The 26,730-nt window shown below is 40.9% G+C and overlaps 1 protein-coding gene across 3 annotated transcripts in view; it reads left to right on the top strand.

The window, feature by feature from the left end:
- The window catches only part of SYT9 (synaptotagmin 9), a 68,080-nt gene extending 42,123 nt beyond the window's left edge, over positions 1–25,957 (top strand). Inside the window, exons 4-8 of one of the 3 annotated variants that reach the window (XM_054283674.1) lie at positions 19,403–19,523; positions 20,553–20,724; positions 21,317–21,446; positions 22,024–22,180; positions 23,169–23,254. In XM_054283674.1, the coding sequence (XP_054139649.1) occupies positions 19,403–19,523; positions 20,553–20,724; positions 21,317–21,446; positions 22,024–22,131 (531 nt within the window). In that variant the 3' untranslated portion in view covers positions 22,132–22,180; positions 23,169–23,254. Of the gene's footprint in view, positions 1–19,402; positions 19,524–20,552; positions 20,725–21,316; positions 21,447–22,023; positions 22,181–23,168 lie in introns of those variants that run through there. The other 2 variants (XM_054283675.1, XM_054283677.1) reach the window with 2 other exon arrangements.
- Positions 25,958–26,730: the final 773 nt, after the last annotated feature.

Raw genomic sequence — 26,730 nt, 5'->3', positions numbered from 1 at the left:
GAGCAGTGGTTTGATAAGGAATTTTCTGTTGGTCCCAAGTCAGTGGTACAAGCACTGCAAGCTTGGCTCTAAAAGGAGTGAAGTTTCATGCAAGGCATTTCCAAACAGCCTTGTAATTCCACAGGCGTGGCCAGAAACAGGATGGATCCTGTAATATCACTGAGGCTTCAGCTACCATTTAGCGGAGGTTTGGGAGCAGCTTAAAGGAATAACAATTCAGAGAGTTGTGTATGCACCATGTGAAGTTTACAGAGCCCAGGAGCGTGGCCATCAGAATTTCCAAGGGAGCTTTTTCAGGATGGATATTTCTCTACAAAAAAAAAACCCCTACATACAAAAAAAATCAAGCAAACTGAAGCAGTCAAAAGAATAAAACCTATGTAGTAGAAATGGCATCATTCCATTAAAAAAAAAAATTAATAGGAAAAAAGGTATTTTAGAGTTAGTATTTTGAGAAAACTGAAATTTTAAAATAAGATCTTTTGATTTCTCATTTGGAATGCCCTTCTATGACTATGTTTTAAAATATTTTGAAAGCAAATTGTTTTGAGTGAAGGGATGGGTATTCTGCTTCAAAATAGAAACAACTCAAAATCCCTTATCAGGTGAGAATACTGCTTTCTAAACTGATACTTTCCCTGCCCATCAGTGCTGCATCTTCTTGAGTTCTCCGTGGTCCCTGTACCCTCCATGTTTCCCTGGTACAACAGCCCCAAGAACAGCAGTGCTGTATGAAGAATAATTTCCTCCACACATTAGCTGCATGCTGAAAAAGGTCAGACACCATCCTAAATTCCTGCTTCCTTGCGAGTGGAAGTGTCTCTGAGCGTCCCTGTTCCACACGTCCCCCTTCTCCTTTCTTCTCACCCTCCTCTGCCAATCCTTTTTTTTCCCCCCCAGAAATCTCTCTCAAGCAAGGCTCTGGGAGAGAAAAAGCTCACAGCAACACTGACTGCACATAAACCAAAGTCAGGCTGCGATCCCGGTCAGCCAAGCCTGTCCTTCAATTATGCCACCCAAAATTGTCAGTGGGTGCTGCAAATACCAAAAAAACCCTTGCCCCCAGTATTTTACAATTCATAGGCAGCAATTCTTGAAGACAAGCAGAGCATTTGCACAGTGCTGGGACTAAAATAGCTGTATTAAAGGGATCTTGGTTGTAACCATTCTGCACATAATTCAGGATTAGACTGTGCCATAGCCTTTTTTTTCTACAGGGTTATATAACTTTCAATTTAAACATGTATTTAGCCAGGCAGGGGGAAAAAAATCATCTCAAACACGCATTTAATTATTGAACAGTTTTGGGAATGCTTCCTCCGTCTCTTTTTTTCTAGCAGAGGTCACAAAAAGCATTTCAATAGCTTATGGATTTATCAAAATTTCCGCAAAATCCTACTCTTTAAATTAACTTTCAATATTTGGAGCCAAACTTGAAAGTATTCTTCCCTCTGAACATACTGTGCTTATGTGAAAAGCCTCAAGCCATTTTTAGCCTTTAATCCCCACTAGATATCACAGCCATCAGGCATCTTTCTCCACCAAACAGGGTATTTCAGAGTTTTACAGTTCCCTCTCTGCGCAGTCTGTTTACTCAGTCCTCATGTTATTTTGGCAGGGCTTTTTATTTAAGAGAAAGTGGACTTTTTTCTGTTCCAGTTTCCTTAGGGGTTCACTGTAAGGGTGCCCTGCTCAGGGGACAGCAGAGCTGTTTGGGAAGCACCTCCAGATCCAGCAAGCTGGCATGCTAACACAGCCTGAAATGTGGGTGTGCCAGGGCACAGCCTTCATCTCCTCCAGCACACCTGTGGCCCAGGTAAACAGGTGGGAGAGAAAGTGCCACTGCACACAGGCTCTTCTCTTCCCAAAAGTTTTGTCTGGCCCCCTTCAAAGCCTGGTTAGAGGATGGCACCTCTCAGGATTCCAGGATCTGTAACAGAGGAGAAAATATCAGCTGCACAGAGAGGAGGAATTGCTGTATCGTAACTAGTGCGAGGAGGCATGAGATTAAATTACAGATCTTGCCAAAATTACGATAAGGCTGCACCATTTGCCAAATTGTTGTCATTATATAGTGCAAGAGCTCTATTGTCATTACATTGCAAAGGTTCCATATTACCAGAGTTATGTACCTCCTTGGTGTTTCTTGCAGGTAGCTCCTCCAGGCACTGATTCTTCCTTGTCCTCACAGCAGCCAACTGAGTCCAGTTCTCCTCATCCAACCAACCCACTCTTTTATCTATCTCTTCTTATTGGCTACAGCTGTGGCCTGTTAACATCAGGTCTGCTCCTAATCCTTAACAATTGTAACTTTTTAGAGGATAAGATTACTTTCTATACCACCTTAATTTACCCATACTGTATCCCCCTACAATTCCTCCTTTTTCTTTTAATTACAGAGTTGCAGCATTTCTAGAAGTACATATTCAAATAAATAAACATTATGATATATTCATATATTTCATTCAGAACCAATAGTTATACAGATGTTCAGACAACATAATACAGTACAAATATATGTATTTCTCAGTATTGGTCCAGTTTTGCAGTTTTTCTCAATTTACAAAGTACTTATCTTCAAAATCTTTTATACTCATATTTAACAAACACTAATAGCTGCAATTGATATATTTTACCAATAGTTTAGTATTCAAGTCCTGTTTCCCAAATCCACAGGGTCATATAGTTTTAGTCCCGAATCCATGGGGTCATCCCAAATCCATGAGGTCACATAGTTTAGTACTTAAGTCCTTTTTCCTGAATCACATCAGGGCCACTGTTTGTTGTCATTATATTGCAAGAGTGCTACTGTCATTACACTGCAAGCGTTCCATATTATCAGAGTTTTGTACCTCCTTGATGTTTCTTGTAGTCAGCTCCTCCAGGCACTGACTCTTCCTTGTCCTCACAGGAGCCAACTGAGTCCAATATCCCACCAATGCACTCTTTTATAACGCTCCTTTTATTTGCTACAGCTGTGGCCTGTTAACATCAGGCCTGCTCCTAATCCTTAATAATTGGCTCAGCTGCAACTCTTTAGGGGATAAGATTGCATTCTATACCTCCTTCATGTACCCATACTGTATGCCCCTACACTAAATAACCACACAAGGACTGTCTTCAGGCCTCTCCACTGCCCTTGTAGGGGGGAAACATTAGAAGCTGCAGCTGAAGTGGGAGCTGACCTGAGGAGAAGAACATACTATTCCCACAGTATGTATCTATATATATATCTATAGATTCTCTAGCTTTTCTCCTCATCCAGGAAACTTTGCCATGAATGAGAGTAGGAACTTCAAAGGACACTATTTAGTGCAAGATTGGCTGCGCTGGTCAGAGCAGGGTGCTGATAATGCTGAGGTTGTGGATTCAACCCCTGTAAGGGCTGTTCGCTGAAGGGTAGGGCTGGGTGATGCTTGGGGGTTCCTTCCAACTCCCTGTCATGCTGTGAGAAGTAGAATTGCAGGTATTGTGGAGGCCCTGGGTGGCCATGGAGGTGGAGGTGTGTGGCAGTTTCGCTGTGTCCAGTCACAGCCCCTCGGAGCACGAGGGCTCTCTCTGTAGAGAACCTTGCTCGGGTCATTGCAGACAGATCCACAGCTCTGCTCCTCCATTCATTCACTCTGTGAAAAACAGGCGGCCAAACCACCCAGGGGAAGAGGGGCAGGAGGCATCGCTCTTTCGTGCTAAGTGAGCTATTTTTCTGGGAGCTGAGCTAAAGAAACAGCGGCAGAACTGAGGACCTGACTGAGAGCTTTTTCATGGAGATTTATCAGCCCCAGCCTTATGACGCCTTTGCAGCAGAGAGCTTCATTTTTATTCACTGTTTCATTTCATTTCCTGTCATGTGTGCTCATTTCTCCAAACATTCTGAATACATGTGTATGAGGAACAACGTGAAAAGTGTGATGTTGCCTGCAAAAAATCCAGCAGGCCGTGGCAACATCGCTTTGTGCTTGCCTGGGGAAGATTAAATGACAGACACACAAATCTCTGAATTCTGCCCTGGTTCTCACAAAGGCAGTGCAGGCTCAGTGCACACTCCAGTTCTAAAATCATGGATATTATGACCCCTGTAGCTAGTCTTGCTGAAGTTACTGGAAGTATTCACAGGGGTAAATGAGGCAGAGAGGCTTTTGCAGTGTCTGAGCCTTCCTGTGGCTCCCTAGCAGAGATTTAGAGTGAGCATTTCACACCATGTACTGTGGAGAAGTGACAGGCTCAAATGATGGGAATGCATTAGCAGTGTCTGTGCTATCATGACATTTGAGATTTGTGTAGCTACATTCTCCTGGCCCTTCATTGCTTGATTAAACACCTTGCTCTATTTACTCAAGAAAACAGGAGTCACAAGCTACCTCTTGCCTTAGTGAGTGCTCAATCATTCACTACTCCCTTCACCAGGCAAACTTCAAATTAAAGCTGCATACACCATCTGGAAAAGGATTCCTGCCTCGTGGTGGGATCTTGCTTGTGATGGGCAGGGAAGCAGAAAACAACTGACAGCTGGTGGTTTTCACAGTGGATTATATGAACTTTTGGGGGAAAATCCCCCACTCAGGTATTTGGGGCAAACCTGACAACTAAAAAAAAAAGCAGTTTATCACAACATCAGGAAGCATCCCCTTTCTTGCCAGGCAACCAATTACTGACATCCTCAGAATAATGTGTGTCTAAAGCCATTGCCCTCCCTACCTAACATCTCCTCCTGTTTCCTGCAGTAAAATTATTTGGAAAGGAGCAGTGAAATAGGAGAAACACTTTGAAGGTTAACTCTAAAGAACAAAAGAACAATTCTCCATACCGTATTTTGTACATCTGTTTTCAGAATTCATTGAACTCTATATGTGTTTTCTCTTTAAAAGCATGCTGGGGTTTTATGAGTATTTTTAAAAGCCAGCTGTGATTTAATCACCCATCTGATCTGCATTATGAAAACTCTTCTGAATAACCCCAACAATAAAATAAATATGTATGCAGTAAAGTGAAACAAAAGTGTGTACAAAAATGATAGAAAAAACCAGCAGACTTTGGTTTCAAGCACCCTAGAGAGATATTTATGATCACCAGGAAGAAAGGAATCACTTTAAAATAATGAAAACCTTTCAATATCTGCACTTCAGTGAGCACAGAATCTTACAGTAAATGCTAATTTAACTGTAAACTTCACTCTTTTGGGACCAGCACACTTTATGCAGGTGGAAATGAGGGGTGCTCAGGATTAGATCCTGACTCTACTGTAAAGTCAGGGAAAGAATTCCCACCGAAGCTCAGATTTCATGCACATCCTCTTGCTGTAGTCTGGCAATAGCATCTTGTAAACAGCTCAAAAAGACAAATGAAATCATGTCAACAGGTAGCCTGAGCTGTGCATCAGGAAATGCAATAGAACTGGAGAATGAGCAAATTACCACCCTTCTGTTCCTCTCTACAAAAGAAACCTCTGACAATGACCTCCTTAACAAGGATCTGAAGGTAGTCCTCCTCCCCCAAAATCTGATGATTAAAGTGTGAGTGAGCTATCAGCTTTGGTTTTGAAGAAAGCAGATAGGCTTCTCTCCATCAGGAATTACCTGAGTTCAACATCTGCTTCTTCATTTCTGACTGGCTGCGGCCATCCTGATGGAATGAGGACAGATTATTTTCCCCCAAGGTTTCTGCTGTGTGCACCCTGCCCCATCTCTCTTGGTAGCTCAGCGTTGTTTCTCATTTTCCAACTCCTTTCCCAACTCCTTCACTTTACTTAATATATAGAACACCAGCATTCTTGGGAAAGCCATGAAAAACATTCCATTTGACACCAAGCTTTTATCCTAAAAGGAGATACAAAAAGCTTCTCATCCCATCTGTAACAGTCATACCTTTTTCATTACAATACGGATATTTTTAAAAATAAATGTATCTATAGCATTAGATGCTCACTGTCTTCATCCCCATCATCATGTTCTTCTCAAAAGTTACTTATTTTGGGAAACCTTTCAGTGCTAAATCAGCACACACATCCTTCTTTTCTGACAGTTTTGAGTCAGGAAGGTCAGAGATAAGTACACTAAATTCTTTCAAAATCATACTTCCAAAAAATTTTGAAGTTAGGCCCTTTTAAGGTATCAGATCGAGTACCCAAAATCAGATTAACAAAGTTCTAAAGTATATTTGTAATTTAGGACAAGCCAGTTCACAACTCTCATCTAAAACCATCAAATAATTTAAATTACAAAACGAATCAGACTGATCCAAATAAACTGAAAACTTGAGAAAGCATTTAAGTGACCATGAGATTTTAAGTCACAAGCTGCATAACAGTGCTACTTTTTTTTTTCCCTACCCATAGGTGAGAATGTACTGAATAATACCATTTATTCTGAATATAGTCATAACCAGCTCTAAGTCTGGGCAGCTCACCACACTCATCTCATGATTCTGTGCAGAATAGCAGAACAAGCTGCAGAAAACATTCATTTTCCTCTCTAGGTGTGTTTCACATGTAGCACGTGTAAGGTAAAACAAGTTGGAAGAAAAATGTGCTAGGAGGAGAGGGTTCTGTCGACTCATCTTTGTGGACCTAAAGCACTAAAGCACTTCTATATTTAGTGCTCTCTTTATCTCACATCTTACACTGTGCATTCTTTGGGAGAAAAAACGTGCTCACTGAGGTGGCCCTAAAATTGCCTCCAGTGCACATCTAAATATAATGGGGAGGCAGGAACACATCTGATAGAGAAGAAGTGCTACAGAAACAGAGCTGTTATCACAGTCTGCACAATCACATCTTCCCCTGCTCACGCTGCAGACACCTGGATGGATGCTACACTCGATTTCAGAGTCTGCATTTTCTAAAATGGATTCCTGTCTTCTCTCTTCACCTTCCTTCAGCTTCCTCAGCCTTTTATTTCACTTTAAAGCTCTTTTTTTTTTCAGCACACTGCTAAGTAGATGTAGTGCTGGGTTGGTAAACTCCTTAGCGGCTTCATTATTTAAATATTCTGTTTATTTGTAAGGCAGGGGGATGATACACATCAACAGCATAAATTCTCTATGACCAGATCCATATATCTCAATGTGTGTCAATTTGTGTCCTAATGACAGTGGCCCAGAGCTGTCCATGTAGAAAAGCAGGATTTGCATGAGCTTCTGGGCAGAACCAGCAGTGAGGGGACCAAGAGGCAGTGAGATGTTCCTGGTGCTGCCTGAGGGAAGTGGATCACCATGGGTTCCATGGCGTTGGTTTGGGAGGTGAGGCAGGGTTAGATACCCACGTAATCTCAGCAGGACGTGCACTCTGCAGGTTTTGCAGACTGGTACAAAATCATCTGTAGCGCCTCTAGGAGGAAACAGAAGAGCATTCTCTCCCATGATCCCTCCCCATGCCTCAAAAAACCGTCACCAAAAACCCAGCATCTCTCCTGATTCAGATGTGTAATTGTCTTTTTAAAATGGTTTGAGAAGCAAAGGATGAAAACTGTCCTCTTGTCCACACTTCTGGAATGATGCCGTCTGGTCCTCATTAATTTTCTTGTCATCCTTTTTCTCCCCCCCCACTACTGCTTTAATTCCTTTTGTATTTGGAAACCAGAGAGATTCTACGTTATGAAATGAGATAATTTCGCAGTATTGAAGATGTAGGAGTTTCATCCATGTTGACATATTTAAAAACTGGGTTTTATAGGATTAAAGTCCATGTTTCTATCCTTCCATTTAAGTTGCAGTTAAGATGGAATGGCTGTGCAAGGACACTCAAAGCACTACAGCTGCACACCTTTGCACCCATCCATTAGCAGAATACTGCCAGCAGTGAAGTATTCTCTTTACCTTGGCTGCTTCACCTTGAAATTTGCAGATATTTTCTTTTCTATATTACCCATATAAAGAAGTAAATGAAACTTTTATGGAAATAGTTTTCTCTGTCTTTAAAAGTGGGCAATTTTATGTAGGAGTGTCACTAGTACAATGCATGTTGTGAAATTTAGTTGTGCATTTGTTCCAATGGAATGCTCTCAGAGTTGGTTTTGAAGTCACAATGATCCCTTTTTACCTTTTCTCAGGTGAAGGAAGCTTTCTGTGGATGGTGCATTGGAGTCTGGCACTAAATAACACTGTTATTTAGGTTACTGTTACACAGGTGACAGATCAGAAAATGTATTTTTATTTTTTTTAGTATTTAGTGGCACCACTTAATAGCATGGAAGTTGAAGGTAACATAATTTCAGCGTCAGAAATGAAGTTGCTTATTGGCAGCAAAAAATACTACTTCATGTGAAGTATCCTCACTGTTGCCTGACCTGAGGGCATGCATGGCACAACGTGACAAAATTGTCTCCAGAGAAACAAAACATGGAGAAATTTCAGCAGAAAGACACTTGATAATTGGCTTTAGAATCACAAGGATGCCTAGGAAAAGTAAAAAAATAAAAAAAAAAAAACAAAAACAAACCAAACTTTTAATTGCAGTGAAGAAAATCCCTTTGTAAATCATAGGGAATAAAAAGTAGGAGAAATAGATTCATAAGCTGATGCTGCTTTCCCCACCTGCTAAATTGGCACTGAAGTTAAAAGGAGCTACTCACAGAAAATACTGCTTTTGTAAAGTCCAACTTAGATAATAACACTGGTATTACCTTTTTAGTGGGATGAGAAGTCAAAAGGGATCAGAGACAGAGAAAAGGTGCACCAGGGGTTTCACTGAATGTGGATTTGATATCCTGATAGCACGGAATTGTTTAGGTTGGAAAAGACCCTGCAGATCAGGTAGTCCAACCATTAACCCAGCAGTGCCAAGGCCACCGCTAATCCCTGTCTCTGAGTGCCACATCCCTATGTCTTCTAAATCCTTCCCACCACTTTCCTGGGCAGCGTGTTCCACTCAGCAGAATTTTTAAATGATCAAACAGGGGTTTGGATTAATGGCAGTAAAGTTATTTTTGTGGTCTGTGAAGGGAGCACAGTGTATCCAAGGGGATCAGGATGCAAGGGCTGCTTTGCTGCCTGTTTGCAGGGAGCAAGGCACATGTGCCTCTCCAGCTTCTGCATTCTTTGCACTGGCCACCACATCTTCCCCCCTGAAATCTCACCTGGAGTGGAATTCCACTGCAGATGGAAAAAAAAATCTATCAAGAGACATCTGATTAAATAAAAAAATTAAACATATCTCATAGGAAATGTCTAGAATGGCAGGCTACTGCAGCAGAGAGTTTGACATTGACTTTCTGTTTTTCAAGCACGATGCTATTTGGACTACTCTCTTTTTTTGTATCGATTTCTGGAAAACTGGAGAGAAAATTTAGACTAATAGCAGATTTAGATTTGTGAAAATGGCCTTTCCTTATTATCCATTTTGTGAACTCAGTTTGCTAAGCCTGAGGAGCCAAGTCAGTACAGAACACCTAATGTGAGTGTAATGACCATGTGTATATCCACAACACATTACACGTTCTTCTGCAGACTGAAAAGAACTTTTTTTCCCCTGATACTGTGACATTCTCCATCTTTTTGCAGCATTACCCAGGTACTTAGTTTCTCTCCTCAGAGTGATGTGCTCAGAATACATGATGTAACAGACAGCTGCTTTGCACAACACAAAATGCCTGCACTCAGAATGAAATTCACATTTTAGTGGAGCTGTAAGTTCACGTGCAGCCATTGTAAGTCAAGGTGGAGTGAAAGGCCAATCCATTCATTTGCATACAGATCTAGTTTAAATTGACATTTTCATTTTAAAACACTAGGGGGAAAAAAATTAACAGGCAAGACATTTTGGATTAAAACATTTTGATTAGTTAACTTCCTTTTAAAATCAGCTTCCTCCCTTGCAATTTTTCCTGGATGTATTTGAAATTTTCATTATTAGTGGTATATGGAGATAATTGAACATATCTTTCAACTTATGTCAGAATGGAAGCAAAGGGTAACTGGCAAATAATTCGTGGTAGAAATAATTTTATGCATTAGAATGGATTTGCTGCTTCATTTTCTTCAAGCTCATGTTTGCCTAGAGATACTGAACACTTAACACATAATTTAGCCTCTCCTTCACACAGCAAACCAGCCTTCAGCCTTGAAGCTATGGGGGGTTATTTTCTCATCTCTTTCCATCTCTGTGATGTTCACTAGAAGTTTTCTTTTTTAATCTGCAAGGTTGTCCCCTCCAGGTTAAACTGGTTTAAGGTAGTGCATTCTGCAATGCCATTAACCTCTGCTTCACTTTGGTCATTTCAGTCTCACTCTTTCACAAAAAATAGAGTTCTAATCCAAATCACTAACAGCCTGTGGAAAAATTACTGGGTTTCACGTGACAGATGCTGATGGACATTCATAAAAACTTTTGTCCTTAATTTAGGCAATGAATGCTTCAGAACAAATCCAGTCAGTGTCCCAGTTTTCCAGATTGCAGCATTCCACTGGTTTGTGACACTGTCCTGTGTGGAACATTCCCTGTCTGCCTGACCGCCCTGTCCTTCCATATCCACCACCTTCGCCTGACACCAACACTCTTATTTTTCCCCGTGGAAGCTCCCTCCTCATTTCCTTTAGAGAAAGCACATGCCCTCCAAACACATTTCCCCGTCTAGGGCAATTTGCATTTCGTTGCTATTCCCAAGCTTGTCAACATTTCTGGAGCAGCCACTGCCTTCCCTGCGGAGGGGAAGGTCTGACTCAGCTCTGTGCCAGAGCTGCAGGAGTGGGAAACCAAACCCACCCCCAGGAGGCTCTGGAGGTGTCGTTCCAAAGGTGTGAGCACCTCGAGGTGGGAGAAAAGGAGAAGCCAGTTTCTCCCCAGCACCTTGCTTGTGAACCCGTGTCTCACGGGTTATGACATTTCTCGTGCATTCCATCACGAAGACACAGTTATTTCCTCTGCTTTTCAAGCCTTCCCTGTCCTACACCCACCCATAAGCACACCCTGCCTCCCAGCACCAACCAAAATTATCCATCCAAGGCAGCCTGGAGAAAAAGGGGCAGGGCAGAAATTTTTGTATGATTAAATCTATACTGAAATTTTCATTTTCTAGAAAGTGATAAGTCATAGAATAATTTTTAAAAAGGCAGTAACAGTTCAAGAAACTAACATAACTTTCAGAGGAATAGTTTAATTTGCAAGGAGAAACTTGCACTTCAATTAATTTTTCTCTATGGCCAACAATGCCGTCTAGCAAGTCTTCAGAACCAATTCTGTACTTTTTCCTTAATAACTGATGAAGGAGTTAAAAATTACTTCTATTAACTTTCTACAGAAGTTTCACTTTCAGAAGGCCTCATTTCTGCTTTTCCCATGAAATCAATTTCTGACACACTCAAACTGGACAAGTACTGCAGCCTTTGCAGTCATGTCTCTGCTAATTCTCATTAGCTCAATTCAGACTATCTCTGCCATTCATCAATTTAGTTTGGAACAAATTAAGACATTATTTCTATCTCAATAGCTACAGGATAATTCATTAGATTCACTCTTAGGCCCAGATTCAGCAAACCACTGTAGTTGTTGTGAGCTGAAAATCTGCATGAAGGATTCAAAGGCAGTAATACATATAGGATTTAAGAACATTATATATATGTTTATATCTAGGTTTACTTATATGTTTAAGAACATATATATATTTATATGTTTAAGAACAGCTATGGGATAAAGTTTATCCCATGGAATGGAGGCTTTTATAGAAGGATCTTAATACAGAATAATTTACCAATGAAGTCTTAAATGGCCCTAAGAACAAATATGTCCTGTAAATGCATCCCAAGGATGATATGCAGCTCACCAATTGGAAAGTTTCAGGTAATCACTGCCACCTTGTTTTTAGGACATAAATTATGACAGCAGAGTTGTCTTATGGGGCCTGGATTAAAGAAAAGTTGTCATGACACAAGGATAATGAAATCAGGAGAGGAAACAACAAAAAAAAACCCCAAAACACAAACTCTAAAAATCCATATTAAAGATCTTCACACTCAGAAGACAGAGGATATGGTGCTGACTTTGTTTTTGATACTGTCTTTATAGAGAAGTTGCCAAAATGCTCAGGAAACTATGAGTGCAAAATCCAGAATGAATTACATCAAATTCTTCAGCTTTCTGGAATCCCTTCACTGCAGTTAAAACAAGCTCCTGAATTGTTTGTTCATGTTCTTTCCCAATAAGTGAAATCAGACTTACCAAGCTCAAAAGGCTTCTTTGCTTATTTGCTTTCATTTTTTACGAAAAGCATAGAGAAAAGAAATAGAGACAATGAAATAAAATTTTTAAAGAATGAAATTACAGTGAGAAAATGGTACCCCTTGAAAATTAACTTAAAACATGAAATATAGCCTGACATTGATGTATTGAAAGAATAATTCTAAAAGATAGGCCATTCCCATTTTCCACTTACTTTACTTAATCACATCTCTGTAGATATGGATTGATTCAGGCATTAATAAATATCTCCTCTACTAGGGTTCATTTCTTTGATTTAAGATGTCATGAAAATAGAATTTTCCAGTCATATCTTTTCTATTCATCTCAGAATGTGTAATGAGAAGCAACTGGCACTCTTCTAGTCACAAGCAAATTCAATTAAAATCCAACATTTCAAAAGAGTTTTTATCAGTATATATTTCTCATAGATATAACTCAAAATGACTCTGATGAAATTATAAAAAAAGTAGAGCTAACTTCACAAATTCTTCATGTTAGATACTTTAGTTTTACTGTCATTCCCAAACAGATTATAGTCTGTGGCATTTGTATAATATTTGTGTCCTGGCCATGTTCCTCAGCAGAATTAGTATCTTATCACTCAAATCTTATTCCAGGCTTCTCAACACAGATAAGTAATTTAATAAATGTATATCCCAAAAAGCAGATAACACTACTTAAAGCATGTGTAAGTCATTTGGGCTTAACACATATACCCAGTGTACTTAACTCATCCTTGCCTTAGCTGAGTGAACCTCCTCTGAAATAAATCCTTGCAAAAGTCAAATCCCCTCATTAACAAATATTAGAATGATGTACAGTGAAACTTATCTTGCACTGGAACAGTATAATTCCCTTAATTCCAGGAAAGATTTGGAAGTAACTAGGAATATTTTTTTGTTGTTGCTGTTTAAAATGCAACCAATGCTCCTCAGCTTGGAGGGGAGAAGAAAGAGAGCCTTCAATAAAATAGTGGCAAGCTGTCCTTTCTGTGCCATTCAAATGGTACCTTCTCATTCCATGCCACCTCTGCTCTGCTCCTGCTCTCCTGTGTCCTTTGCAGAGACATGTCCAGCTGCTGCAGGAGGCAGCATGCAGAGCTACCATGGAGCTGTGCAGCTCTGACACAGCAGCAGGGATTTAGCAAATTCCCTAGAACCACTTCTGCCTCAAAAGCCTCTCCACAGAGTTACCAGCTTAATAGGAAATAAGCAAGGGCATCAGTGCCTGCTAAGTGCTCCAGTTAATGCTAGCTTGGTGAGATGCATAAAAATACACGTGGGCACCTCACAGCCCATAATTAGTTTTGCAACATAGCAGAAAAGTGACAAAGTAGTGTCTGTCTTTTTATAGCTGGAGAAGGGAGGAACCTGGTATAATTGAGACATATGCTTTAATTAGAGTGGCACAGGCACTGCGTGGTGCAGGCCCATCACAGCTTCTCTGCTCCAGAAATACAAAACTCAAGTTGCCAAAGAAATGAGCACAAAACCTCATGAATGCCTAACTCGAGGACAGCAAATCCCCTTCCAGATCTGAGGCAGAGGCAAAATTATATAAATTGTCTTGTTTTCTTCCATCCCCTGCTGCCTGCTTTACATACCCATTTTCTGCACTCTAACGCATTTATGAGGAGGCAGAGGAGAGCTCTGATCCCAAATGTCATTCCCATTTGTCAGAATATCCCTACCAACCAGGTGGCTTGGAGGTTTCACTGGGAAGGTTTGATCCAGCCTGAGCTGCTTAATGCAGCCTCAGAGGCATCAAAGGTGAGGCCATTTCAGTCACCATCCTCTTTGAGGTTGCACGTTGCCCTGTTTAATATGCTGAGTTATACTCCCTGAGCAACAGCATGGAGCTGCTGACACAGTACTGGGGAGGGATTTATCCTGCAGGCTGATCTCCAGCAAAATTGAATAGTTTTAAAAACTATAAACCATGTGTGATTATAGATTAAAAGCCTAATAATGTTACTATTAGAATTCAGCATTTTCAAAGGGGTAGTTTTACAGGGGGGAAAACCTGAAATGTTTTCTGGAAAAAGCAGGAACAATAACCCTTTCAGTAGAAACCACTGAAAATTGTTAAAAAATATCACTTTTGTAATGTATCAAGTATTTCTACCAGGAACAGAGCAAGAAGGAAGCCTGATATGAGAGGGGGGCATGTCTCCCTGCTCCTAACAGCAATCTTTCTTACCTGGTGGTTTCATGGATTATGGGATTCATCCCGTTTGCAGTTTTCAGGCAAACCTTGTGATTTACACCTCTGGTTTGAACTCTCCCAGGTAAGACTGGGACATTTTCAAGGAAGAATCCTCATGCTCTTGCTCCATGGAATAAAGAGCTGCAGGAACACGGCAAGGGCTCAGAGACAAATCCAGGTGGGATTATCAGAGGCTCCCTGTAAGGCACAGCTCACAACATCAAGGCACTCCTGGGACCCAAGCCTGGAGCACTGCAAAAGCAAAGCTGATCCCAACCTTGTTTCATTTTTTTTAGACTACAGGTACAGGCAGAATACAGATTAAAAATAAGGCTGTGTTTCCACCTCTGAGCCTGGGCAGGTTTTAAGGACAATGGGAGAGTGGTATGTTTGTTAGAGATATTTATTTAGCTATGCTTCCTGCTGAATGGGACCAAAGGAAAAATAATATAGAGCATGTACATGTAAGTAAATTAGCATTTCAATTTAATTATCTTCTGATTATTTTCTTTTGAGTTGACCAGCCTTTAGGTCTGGTTATACTGGGGCTGTCACAGTTGCACTGTAACATGCCCATTATGGTATTTTGACCACACTGAATGAGGTTAGGCACAAATTTGGAAAGTACAACGTGCATGACTTGATAACCTACACTATTTCTGAAATCTTCTCCTAAGCAGGAATTCCAAAATGCCTCTGGCAGTGTAATGCCTGTAGTGCCACGTTTTGTGGAGCGTACACAGTAATGCCTAAGCACTCAATTCAAACAGGAACTAATCCTTGCAGAAGATCCTGCCCTCTATCCTTGTTAATTCTGTTCCTCAAAGTGATTCCTTGCTAATACAGCACACCTTTAGTGACAATCCGTGGCTTAAGCTGTGTAGCTCAGTGATTCTAAACTTGTGAAGATGTGCACTAATCCTCTCGGTGCTCTGACACATTGGCTTTGGTTCTGTTAGAAAGCTGAATTTGCAGGGAAGACCTGTGTGTGCTGGGTGTGAGGGTGATGCCTGTGACAGAGCACAGTGCCTGCATCCCCCCAGAGAGGTGAAAACACACCTGCAGATTCTGGGGGGCTCTGGCAATGAAGCAGCAGCCCGAAGACCTGGGGTTGCAGGCAGTATTAAAAGCAGCTGACGTGTCCACAGCAGCTCAAAGCTACACAGCCATGAGCCAGGGTGCTACAGAGCCATATTTGCGGTTTGTAGAGCGACTGCAAGATGCATTAGAAAGACAAATAGTAAATAAAGAAGCCAAAGAACAAATAATACATCAATCAGCCAGAGATAATGCTCAGGAAGAGCTGTCAGCTTTCTCATGTCGGCTGGAGTCAGGATTCTGTTTTTAGGCCTTTGGCTGCTGTTTCACCACCACAGGGGGCAGACAAAGTTTGTGGGGCTCTCTGAAGAACGTTCCCTCGTTAAACCTTCCTAAATGAACCTTGAGGACCCATTGTTTGTAACAATTTTCAGTGTTGCACTTTGGTTGGAGAAAACAGGGAGGAATAGCCAGGGCAAAGGGCAAGGCTCTCTCTGTCATGAAAATCCTTTCCAAACTTTAGAAAACCTTCACAAATAGCCAGTATGATGGAGTAGTCATTAACTCCCTACAATTTGAAATGAAAGTATGAGAAGATAGGGCCTCTTTTTCAGTCTGAGAGAAGGATTTACATGGCAAAAGGTGTCTTTTCCCTGCTGCTGCCTGCAGGCTGCCCTTCAGTCACATTCTCAGGCATTGGCTTGTGAACAGACCCTAGACCCTCTCACAATCATCTGTGACCTATTGCTGCAACACCTACAACTTGTACAACTGGGAAAGGCTAAAGAAATCACAGGCTCTGTTTCCAGTATAACTCTGTTCTTTTCCCATGTAATGTCCAGTGCAGTTTTTCAAGAAGCATTAATAAAGTACTATTATATATATTATATATATATATCACACATTTATATATTATGTATTATATATTATATATTATATATTATATTTTATATATTATATATTACATATTACATATTATATATCGTATATCGTATGTTATATATATCACAGCATTTGCTAAAAACCCATCACCGTGCAGGTGACAATTATTTTTCAGTTGTAAGGCAAAGCTTTTGGGTAAGTATATTATGGCCTAATTCCTAATACTGTGATCAATACTTCCTAATCAACACATGTGATCCATTCTTTTCCTAAGCAGTTCATTTGTGCAGTTATGTTTGCAGGGTTTGACTCTTCAGGTTGTTCTGTGCAGGGATGGGAATGGGACTCTGTGATCCTCGTGGGTCCCTTCCAAATCAGGACATTCTATGATTCTCTGATTTTCCTTGGCATCTGAATTCAGTTCCTAAAACCAATGTATAATAATTCATTTACCTATAAACTCCTTGATAAAAAATGGATAAATTTTTTTTAAATGTTCATTCAGGATGATCAAGTTGGAGTGGAAACTTCTGTATTTGGTAGAGGCAGTAAATTTACAGTACTGACAGAATGAATTCCTAGTCACCATGTGGAGCACTGGAGTTGAATATGGAGTATTCAATATGGAATATATCTCTGGATTTTGTATTCAGACAACAAAACATATCTGCATCAAGTAATAATGTACTGAGTGTCTAACATAATGTAGTACAAAATATATAAGAAGGATGTTCTGCAATATAGATATAAAATACATATATATCTATTTCAGTGGTGCATAGGTCAGTTGTTGTTTATTGAAGTACTTCCATGATTACCTAAAATCCAAAATACTGTGTCAGTGCATTCTGAAACATTTGAAGTCAAACCTACCCCTATCCGATACAGATGAGCTGCAAAGTGCTACAAAGTAAATTACAAAAAAGTTATGTAAAATCCTCAATCAGTAGCTGTCCATATTTATGCATATAAATATGCCACAGCTGACAATATTGAAGTATGCCAAAATACACAGTTAAAACAACAGATGTTTGATGGGCTCCTTTGTGGTCAGAGAAAACCTGGCTGATTCTGTCTTCTAAAGGGCAGTGACCAATTCAGGAAAAACAACCTATCAATATTTGCAAGAGTGACAAATTCCCAAAAGACGGCTTCAGTCAGTAATATCTTTAAATGGCTTTTGAAATTCTGGTCCCCTAAAGTTGCAGCGCAAGAGAGAATTTCACAGCTACGGATCTCAGCCCCTCAGAGCTGGGGAAGTACATTTCCACGTTGGAAGTTGCTCTCACACTGGGAAGGACAAGTGAAAACTTTGCTTCCTGTTTTCCTGGTCATAGGTACCAAGCTCCAGCTGATCGCTGGGAAAACCTCAGAGGTCAGTTATTTTCCTGTAATGATAAGGGCAGGTGTTAGCCAAGAGAAATTTCTGCTGGATGTGCTGACACCTCTTTAACCTGTTAGGACTTCTCACAGCATCCCAAGCAGCTTTGATCCTCCCACCAAGTGAGTCTGTGGCACAATTTGTTGCAGCAGGTTTGCTTCCAAGTGGGAGCTATCAAGAGGCACTAAACAGCCTGAGTCATAGCAGCCACCTCGATATTGTCCCAGCCTTTATTGACTTTTCAGCCACCCTGAAACACTGATCTTCAGAATGGAAAAGGTGATAAGGTTAAAAGCTGGTTATTCCTGACAAATGGCCCATAATATCAGCCTTTTCCTTCTTTGGCTGCATCTCTTAAATAACAGCACAAGGAAAGGACTCACTTTTGAGTGACTGCCCCTGTTGGGTTTTTAATTTGAATGAGCTGTGAGCTAAAGCAAAGGTGCCTCTCTTGAGCAAGGGGTTGGACACTGAGCAGAATTCCCTTCTGACACATTTTTCTACAGCTGTGTGCCAGCAATGCTTTCTGTCCTGCTTGTGTCCCCTGCTAACTCCTGGAGTGACACAAAGGGACTGCACAGGCTCTGGGCAGCAGCTGCCTCAGACACAAACCCGTGCTAGGGGCTCCTTCCAGGTATTTTTATTTCCTTCTGTGTCACCCACCACCCTTCAGCTTTTGGTGACTGAAGGAGAAGGAACCAGCTTGGGAAAGATGAGAAGCTATTGCACAAAGCTAAGTAAGCAAGATAAACATACCCCACAACAGCTGCATTTCCCTTCCCTAGAAAACATGGAATGTGGCTTTGATATTGCTAATTTCAAGGATCAAGTAATTTTATTTTTATTTTAGGTCAAGAATGAAATATTAAGTTACAGGAAGCAGGTCTGTGAAAGTGTGAATTCGCTGCTCAGTCAAAAAAATGCAAATCAAATAAAAGAAATCATTTAATACAATCCTTCCTTTGATATTTTCTTAATGAAAGAGCTGCATTTCCCTCTTAAAAATAGTGATGCTTTCCAACTGCAAACAGGGTTTGTAAATTTTCTAGCATTTTTCTGGAACCCTGATGCCATCAACAGAGGAAAGGGTTGCAAATTATTCTATCAATGAAACAGAAGGATAAATCTTAAGGAAGCTTGTCTGTGTGAGGCACAGGATGTTGTCATTGTTATTATCGTAATTATTATGATCAAAAATTAATAATAACCCTTACTCTTCTTCTGGTGGAGACTGTCCCATTGCCATAGGCACTTCAGACCTGTCACACCAGAGTTCATGCAAACTTAAGAGTTGGAAGAAGCTTTGTCCTGCCCAAACCATGGGGTTTTATCTGTGACTGTCTCTGTGGGTTTCATCCTGCAGACCAGAGAGAAAGGCACAGACATTTGTGGCTGCTTTTCAGTGAAACAGGCAAATCACTAAAATACATAAAATAGAACAAAGGTTTTCCAGTCCCTCACAGGGTACCTCATCATTTAAATGTGTGTCATCTCCAAGGACTGAGTGCTAGAAACTATAACCTCATTTACCCTGGAGAACTTTGGTGGTCTGGCAACAGAGTGACTTGAATTTTTTATGCACATGGATGGCTGGTTTTTTCAGATATGTTTCAGAATGAGAATTCAGCTTTTACTGCAGATCCCCAAAGGTATATTTTTATCTTTAAATCCTGCTAGGAGCAGAAAAATTGTTATTATTGCTTCACATTATCTTTCTTTTCTTGGAACAGGATAACGTGGATCTTGGTGACCTTATGTTTTCGCTCTGCTACCTTCCAACAGCTGGTAGACTAACTATTACAATAATAAAGGCAAGAAATCTAAAGGCAATGGATATCACAGGAGCATCAGGTAGGAATGAATTAAATGCTCAGTGTGGATTTCTGTCCCATTTCCCTCCAAAGACAAAGAATTCAACACTGTCAGATCCCAGAATGGTCTTTGAGAGGGGGAAGGTTTTACTGTGAGCTCTACTTGAGTACAGGAGTTGATGAGAAATAAATAACACATTTTAGTTCTCTTAGATCCAAGCAACAGTTTAAAACAAGTTGCTCTCTCAGAAAGAGTGCAAGATTATTATTTCCAATGCCACCACTGTAATTCAGAGTGAAACAAGCTGGCCAAAATGCATTCCCAAAACTGGGCATTTGTTTGTGCAGCAGACTGTTACAGCTATGACACAGACTGGCCCTCTCTGACAGTCCCCAAGAGCCACTGAGCCAGTTCTGCTGTTGCTGGCGTATGGAGAAAGTGGTGATCATCCCAGAATCCTTTCAGCAACCCTTTCAAAAGCCCACAAAAAAAAGTATAAACATAAATAAGATTTCAAAGATTACTTTTAGATACTAGCAGGGAATTGTAGAGTTCAGAAAGGAGCTACAAAGAAATAGCTTTCTTTTCTGATACATTCAGGAGTTTAAAAATAATTATAAATCTCTTGAGAAATATAAGTCACTAATTGTTGCACTCTGAATTGTATTTAACCATACATCAGTAAATCCCATTGTGAAAAACATTGTCATCATCTGTCTGTCCTACAAATCTAACAAGTAATTAGGCTGCTATAAATAGGCTGATACACAGGCTGTTGTATAAAATAGTCATGTATAACATGCTTCAGTGGATATCTTAATACCCTTTGAGAAGCTGGTACACAACAAGGAGCTTCTTGATCCTAAAAAGTTCATTATGAGCAGTCAACCAGGTAAAGCTTTCAAAGCTGCACTGCCTCCCGTGCATTCCATGCTGACAGAGAAGCTCCAATCCCAGTCAGGTCCAGGAGATTAATCCTGCAAGCAGGTATGGACACACAACAAGTCTCCCTTCACTTTCCGTTTGCATTTGTCAAAAAAATCAACATTGTTCTTATGACCCACACAGATCCCTACGTGAAGGTTTCTTTAATGTGTGAAGGAAGGCGGCTAAAGAAAAGGAAAACTTCCACCAAGAGGAACACCCTAAATCCCGTTTACAATGAAGCCATAGTCTTTGACGTCCCTCCAGAAAACATTGACCAAATTAACTTGTCGATAGCTGTTATGGATTATGACCGGTGAGATGCCTGTAGCTGTCAAATATTGGCTGATAGAGTCTTGCACGCTGGATTTGCACCCAGAAAGAAAGTGGGTTCTTTTCCCTATACGTGGGGAATTAACGTCAGGTTGAGCTTGGTAGAAGTCTCCAAATTTTTTTGTTTTGCCAGGCAGAACTTCCTTACTAAATTTTAAAACATAGATTTGCATCCATAACTGACATCAGTAAGCTGCAGATGTGTTTGGCAGAGCTGAGGTAACTGGGCATTTAAGCACTGATGTTCAGTTTGTACATTTATGCTAAGCCTTTACATACACACACTCCATTTATAAAGTCGTGTCTTAGAGCCTGTTTGCCTTTGCAGCTAATTACAGAACACAGGCAAAGAACCTTTTGTGTGCTACAAGGGGGGGAAATATTTCAATATTTCAAATTGTTTTGAGCAGTGGGAAGTGCAAAGAGCGAGCCTACGTATTTCCTAGTGCTTTGTGTTCTCCGGGCAAGAATTAATCCTAAAACCCCCACGGTTAACGTTTCTGAATGAAATATGCAACTGGTGTGGTTCCAAAGGTAAAATTTTAAGAAAAAAATATTATGGACCATTTTCACAGTGTAGGTCACAATGAGGTCATTGGAGTTTGTCAAGTAGGCAACGATGCAGAGAGTCTAGGTCGCGACCACTGGAACGAAATGCTCTCGTACCCTCGGAAGCCCATCGCTCACTGGCATCCTCTCGTGGAGGTAAGGCTCTGATTTATTGCTTCCCCCTCGCAGTGATCAGAAATGTTCTCCCACACGGCTTTAGAAGTTGGATAAAATTTTATGAGCAAACCCAAGATCCGCGTGCATGAGGTGAATGCTAGAAAAGGGTTTGGAAATGCTTTAAAGTTGAACTGTGACACGCAGGTTTAATTCTGCTCCTTTCAATTTTAGGGAGACAGAAGGTAATTGTTGTCTGTAATATACAGTTATGAAAACACCAAACATTATACACTCAATTGAGGGTTTGGTTTTGCTTTTGAAATAAGATCTTGGGTAACTTTCGCCGTTAATTGATGTAAAGAAATGGATCTTGTTTACAGAGCAATCAAGACTTATTTTTTTTATATACAACAACCTAATTTGACTTCTTTTCTTGTAACAATATATCATCCATGGCACTAGCACATCTCAAAGGATGCCTAACTGCAGTGACAAAAATATGTTTAAGTGTCTTTGGAGATCTGAGGCGCTCATAAGAAGCGACACAATCAGAAAAGCTTTTCAAGGTTCCTATGGCTTTTTTTTTGTTTTGTTTTGTTTTGTTTTTTGTCTTTAGGGCCCTATTCAGCAGGAATGTTATGCAGGTCTTCTGCGCTTGGATGGCTGCCGAAGAGGCTTCCTCACCCTTTTAACCTATTCAGCAGAAATTTGGCATTCCTGTTGAACTCTTTCTTAGCCATATCCTCAGGGGCTATTCCACAGAGTCCAGTGGGGTAAAGATGTCCTTTTAATCCCTCTGTCTAATCCTCTCCCCAATACAGGGAACACTAATCCTGAGTCATGAGACACAGAAATTCATCAAAGATCGAACTAAATTGCTTCCTAAAGTTACCATGACTTGCTCCCATTGTTGCTCTCACTGGCTGAGTCAGGCAGTGCTCCCAGTCAAAGGGAAGTGTCTTGTTTATGAGCAGCCCCAGAGCTATACTCAATGTTGAAAGACAGGAAAGAGCACAGGGCCCTTATGAAGCCAGGAGTGATGCTGTGGGCACTAATACTTGGAGGCAGGCAGTTCACAGCCCCTCTGAGCTTCCTTCCTGCACCAGAGTGCAGCTGTGCTACCACAGTGCCACTGAAGATTTCCCTGCTTGGTTCTGAGCTCTGGCCATAGGCAGTTCCAGAAAAGACTGCCAGGCATTATGAAGATGCTGCAAGCTGGGAAGAATCCCACAGTCTTGTCCTGTGTCCATAGGGAATTGTGCTTCCTGGTGCCACAGCAGCACAGGCTGAGCAGGGAGTGCCCATGGCAGGAGGAAGGCTCCATGCCTTCCCAACACAGCTGCTGCCAGCAGTGGGGCAGCTCTGCCCAGGTGTTTGTGCCCCCAGTGACAGGGTAGATGCTGGCTGAAGTGCCACGCTTGAGGTGCTGACCTGGGCATTTGGGAGCTCTCTGCTGCAGGCAAGTGTTGGCAGGAATGTCCTGACAGGGCACACGAGGTGTGGTGTAAGGGTTACTGTCGCCCAGAGCACAGCAAGTGTCTCTTAGCAGAAGTTGTCTACATCCTTATATCCAACCTGTCTTCCCTCTTTGATAAATTTCATTGCAGCCAGAGCCCACAATTAGGTTTTGACAGCTCTTCCCTTTTCACAGGCATCCTGTTCTTTTCATACATGCCTGGCTAACTTCTTTAGATTTCATTGCTGTGGATTGCTTTTCATGTCACTGAAAGCTAAACAGAGACATATTTTTTTCCTTCCCAGGAATCAAGTGGGGGAGGGTGTCCAGCGCATCCAGGCTGTGCAGAGAAATACATACACAGCATATCATTTTGGTTCCTGAATCAGGATTAGACTCAGCGAGAGCTTCTGGAACCTCTGTGGCCACAGCCATAGGACCCTGAATATTTGCTGAATAGGACCCTCAGTCTTCTACTGTGTGAAGAGCTATTGGTTTCAAATAGCGTGATGTTATCCACTTGTAGCATTAATTCTCCAGCTGACACTACTGCTACTGATAGATTATTTGTATGGTCGTAAGCATTACCCAAATTGGAGTCATCATTTCTGTTCAGTAGAATAACCCAGGTTTACAAGCAAAATGATAGCAATGTAAACCAACAAATATGGGAAGCAGCAACAAATATTGTCCTTGTACTTGCAAAAAAGGTGCAGTATTGTGAATGATTAGCTTTCTTAGTATTTTTTTTTCAAGAATGATTGCCATCAGATACTTATTTTTTGATGACAAGTTGCGTCCTCAGTCTCAGCTGGTGCCTCCTTTCACCTGACGTGAAAACAAATTAATATGGTTCCTTGCAGAAATCCTTCAAATCTGAAAAACTGTAAAAGAAGTTCTGCTGGGTGAGAACAAGATGCATATGGTATTTGTAATGACAGCATGTTCTTTGAGGGAGGAGATAACCATCTGTATAACATGGAGGTTGTTAGTCCTCAACCTTTGTGGATGATTTTCCAGTCAGCGTTTCTGAGTCGTGTCCACGGCACTGCAGACTGTTGGAAGTGTGTCCCAGGTGGCAATGCTGGATCATACAAACACACACACACACACCCCCATGCCGTCTGAAAATGCTGTTCCGAATATATAGTGCCTGTGAAGACTTCCTTTATTATTTGTGGTAGAGTTAGCAGGGCTGTTTTACATGATGGTATACTGTAAATTCTGACAAATTCTGACCATTAAAAGAAAATGAATCAAAGCACTGCATTTTGTCACGTAATGAAATTTGTACCCCGAAGCAGGAGACCCTGGAATAAATTTTTCACCACTCATTCAGCCATGCATGGAGTTCTCTCATCCTCCAGTGTCTTCTGCAGAGAACTTGACTCACATCTTTACGTGGGAATTTTTTTGTTTAAAAGATGCAAATGCAAAATATGGATGTTTTATACAATACAGCTGTCTGCTGTGTACTTACAGAGAGGGAGCCCTGGTCATTAGATAGAGTTCAGATAATTTTATGTGCACACACATTGCTTCTCATCTTGTATGTGATCAGTGTTCACCAAGCATTTTGGACCTGCACCACTGCTGACACAAATATGCATGCACAGATTTGAAGAAATATCTAACATTTTGGCCTCAAGTCTAAAAAATTAGTTTTATAACCTATCTATGAGGATCTTCCACAAAATCAGAATTGCTTTTGGGTAAAGAATATCTTGGAACTTGCAGGAGATCTTGGATCTGCTGTAAATGTATGCTGCAGGTATAAATCAGCCAACAGCTCAAAGGGACATCAGCTGAAAAGTGGTATTATTATAATTGCCAGTGGGTTGCAGTTCTTCTGTTTTATTACAATGCTCAGTTTATTTAATTTATCAAAAGAATTATTTTGAACAGAGTTCTTCTAAAACACGGAAAGATATCTCTGTGACCGTCAGCATTTCAAGTGGAATCCAGCAGACTTCAAAGGCTTAGAGATGAGGAAAACCCCCTAAATTTATTGAATTCTCCTAATTTTTGCTCATGACTTGCAAACTGTTACTCAGGCTGTGGCATTACTATGTGCTTTTTACAAATACCTGCCTTATCATAGTAGTGCATCTATAGAGTGATAGAGATTTTATATATTTGGATACTTCACTCTTCACCTTTAAACTCAACCAGTGATATTCCCTAGACCCTAAATATTTTTCTGTTCTGGTTCTGGTTGGCCAGTAGACTGCTGCTGTCTTTGGGCTGTATTACAATAATACCACAGCCTGGAAGGAATGGATAATTCTGCCACAAACTCAACTGGAAACCCAGGGAAAGCTATGGTCCCAATGCTGCTCAGTCTTTCTTCTCTGAGCTGTGATTCCCAGTGGTAATCACCAGTAGGCTCACAAGAATGATTTCAAAGCTGAAACCCTCATTTATTTTCTTATTTGCTGTGAATGCATTATTACACTGTGTGACAAGTATGGTAACTCTAAAATAGGAAAGAGAATCGCTTAGAAATGCATCTCAGCAAGATTTTAATCCCATTTTGCTCTTTAACAACCTGCTATTAAATTGTTACCTCTAGTTTTCCATAACAAGCCTCTGTGTCAGGTGCTGTTCTGTGACAAAGCAGTGAGTGGCAATGGGAAAACCTTCAGAGTTACTGACAGTGAGGCCGAGTGCCGTGGACAGTGCCCTGATATTCCCATGACAAAACACTCACAGCACAACTCCTCTGCAGCTGAGTGCACACGTATCTCTGTGTCTGCTTCCACTGAAATCACAAGACATTAAAAGCATTGCTGTTTTCTTTCGTTTTGCTTTTCCCTGCAAAAAGCCCTGGCGGTGCGTAAGCAAATATTCATCTCAATCTGGGACAGCAGGGACTACCAGAACAGAAAAACAATATGCAGCATAAAAAGCCCAGTGTTACAATTGTTCTCACCAGCCATTGCATGGCTCAGTTTTCCGTGCCAGCAGATCCATAAAACACAAAAGCAGCACATGTGAGACAGTTGTTACATAGAGGTACAATCCAATTGCTCATAGGGGAACTCCTGGATCAACACAAAATGAAACAACAGCAAAGGACAATGCAAAAGAATTAAAAAAAAGAGGTTATTTTAGTCCACTCTTCTTGGCTTGAGGGGATGGTTGCTGAGGGGGCTTTTGGGTTGTTTTTATTCTTTGGTTTGGTTTGGTTTGATTTGGTTTAGTTTGGTTTCGTTCACGCGTTTTAAACACCAAGCATGATATGTAGCTATATTAGCATGAGCACCCAAAGCCAGGGACACAAGAGATACGTTGATTTACATGCTTATCACCTAGCAACATTCCAGCACTGAGGGGATGTGTCTGCAACTGAAATAAAAAATAGCTGTTTGTTACTTTTGGTTTAAAAGTAACAAACAATAAACAGGGACCGGGAAATTCAGTAGAAAAATCTGTTTGACCCAGCTAGAAATCCATCAGAAATGACTTTGTTGTTAATACATTTTGTTTGAACAGAAGGAAGTGAAAAAAGCTGATCAGGTGACTCCATCTGAAGTGTCATTGATGAAATGAATGACACTTTTTTCCCCTTAGAACAGTGCATTGCCAAACGATTGCATCTCAGTATCAAGAGAGAAAACAATGGATCTCTTATCTAGGGGAGGGGGGGGGGGGAATCATATAGTGAAAGTAATCCACAACACTGTAGAAGTTAACAGGAGTCCCCCGTGCTGCAGAAAAGGGCAGCAGGACAGACTTGGTGACCCTGAACCTTGCTGCAATTAGTGCCAACACGATTGAAGGCGGCAGCGTGGCAGCGCGTTGCGCCAGGCGCCAGCTGCATCCCAAGAATGGCTAGCTCCAGGAGCTGCGTTCACAGCTCCTTTC

This window comes from Melozone crissalis, unplaced genomic scaffold (assembly GCF_028551555.1).
Source record: "Melozone crissalis strain CALT ecotype California unplaced genomic scaffold, PUWL_Pcris_2 ptg000038l_1, whole genome shotgun sequence".
Classification (NCBI taxonomy): Eukaryota; Metazoa; Chordata; class Aves; order Passeriformes; family Passerellidae; genus Melozone; species Melozone crissalis.
The sequence above is the reverse complement of the archived record's forward strand: the minus strand, read 5'-3'. Positions and strand labels throughout refer to the sequence as shown.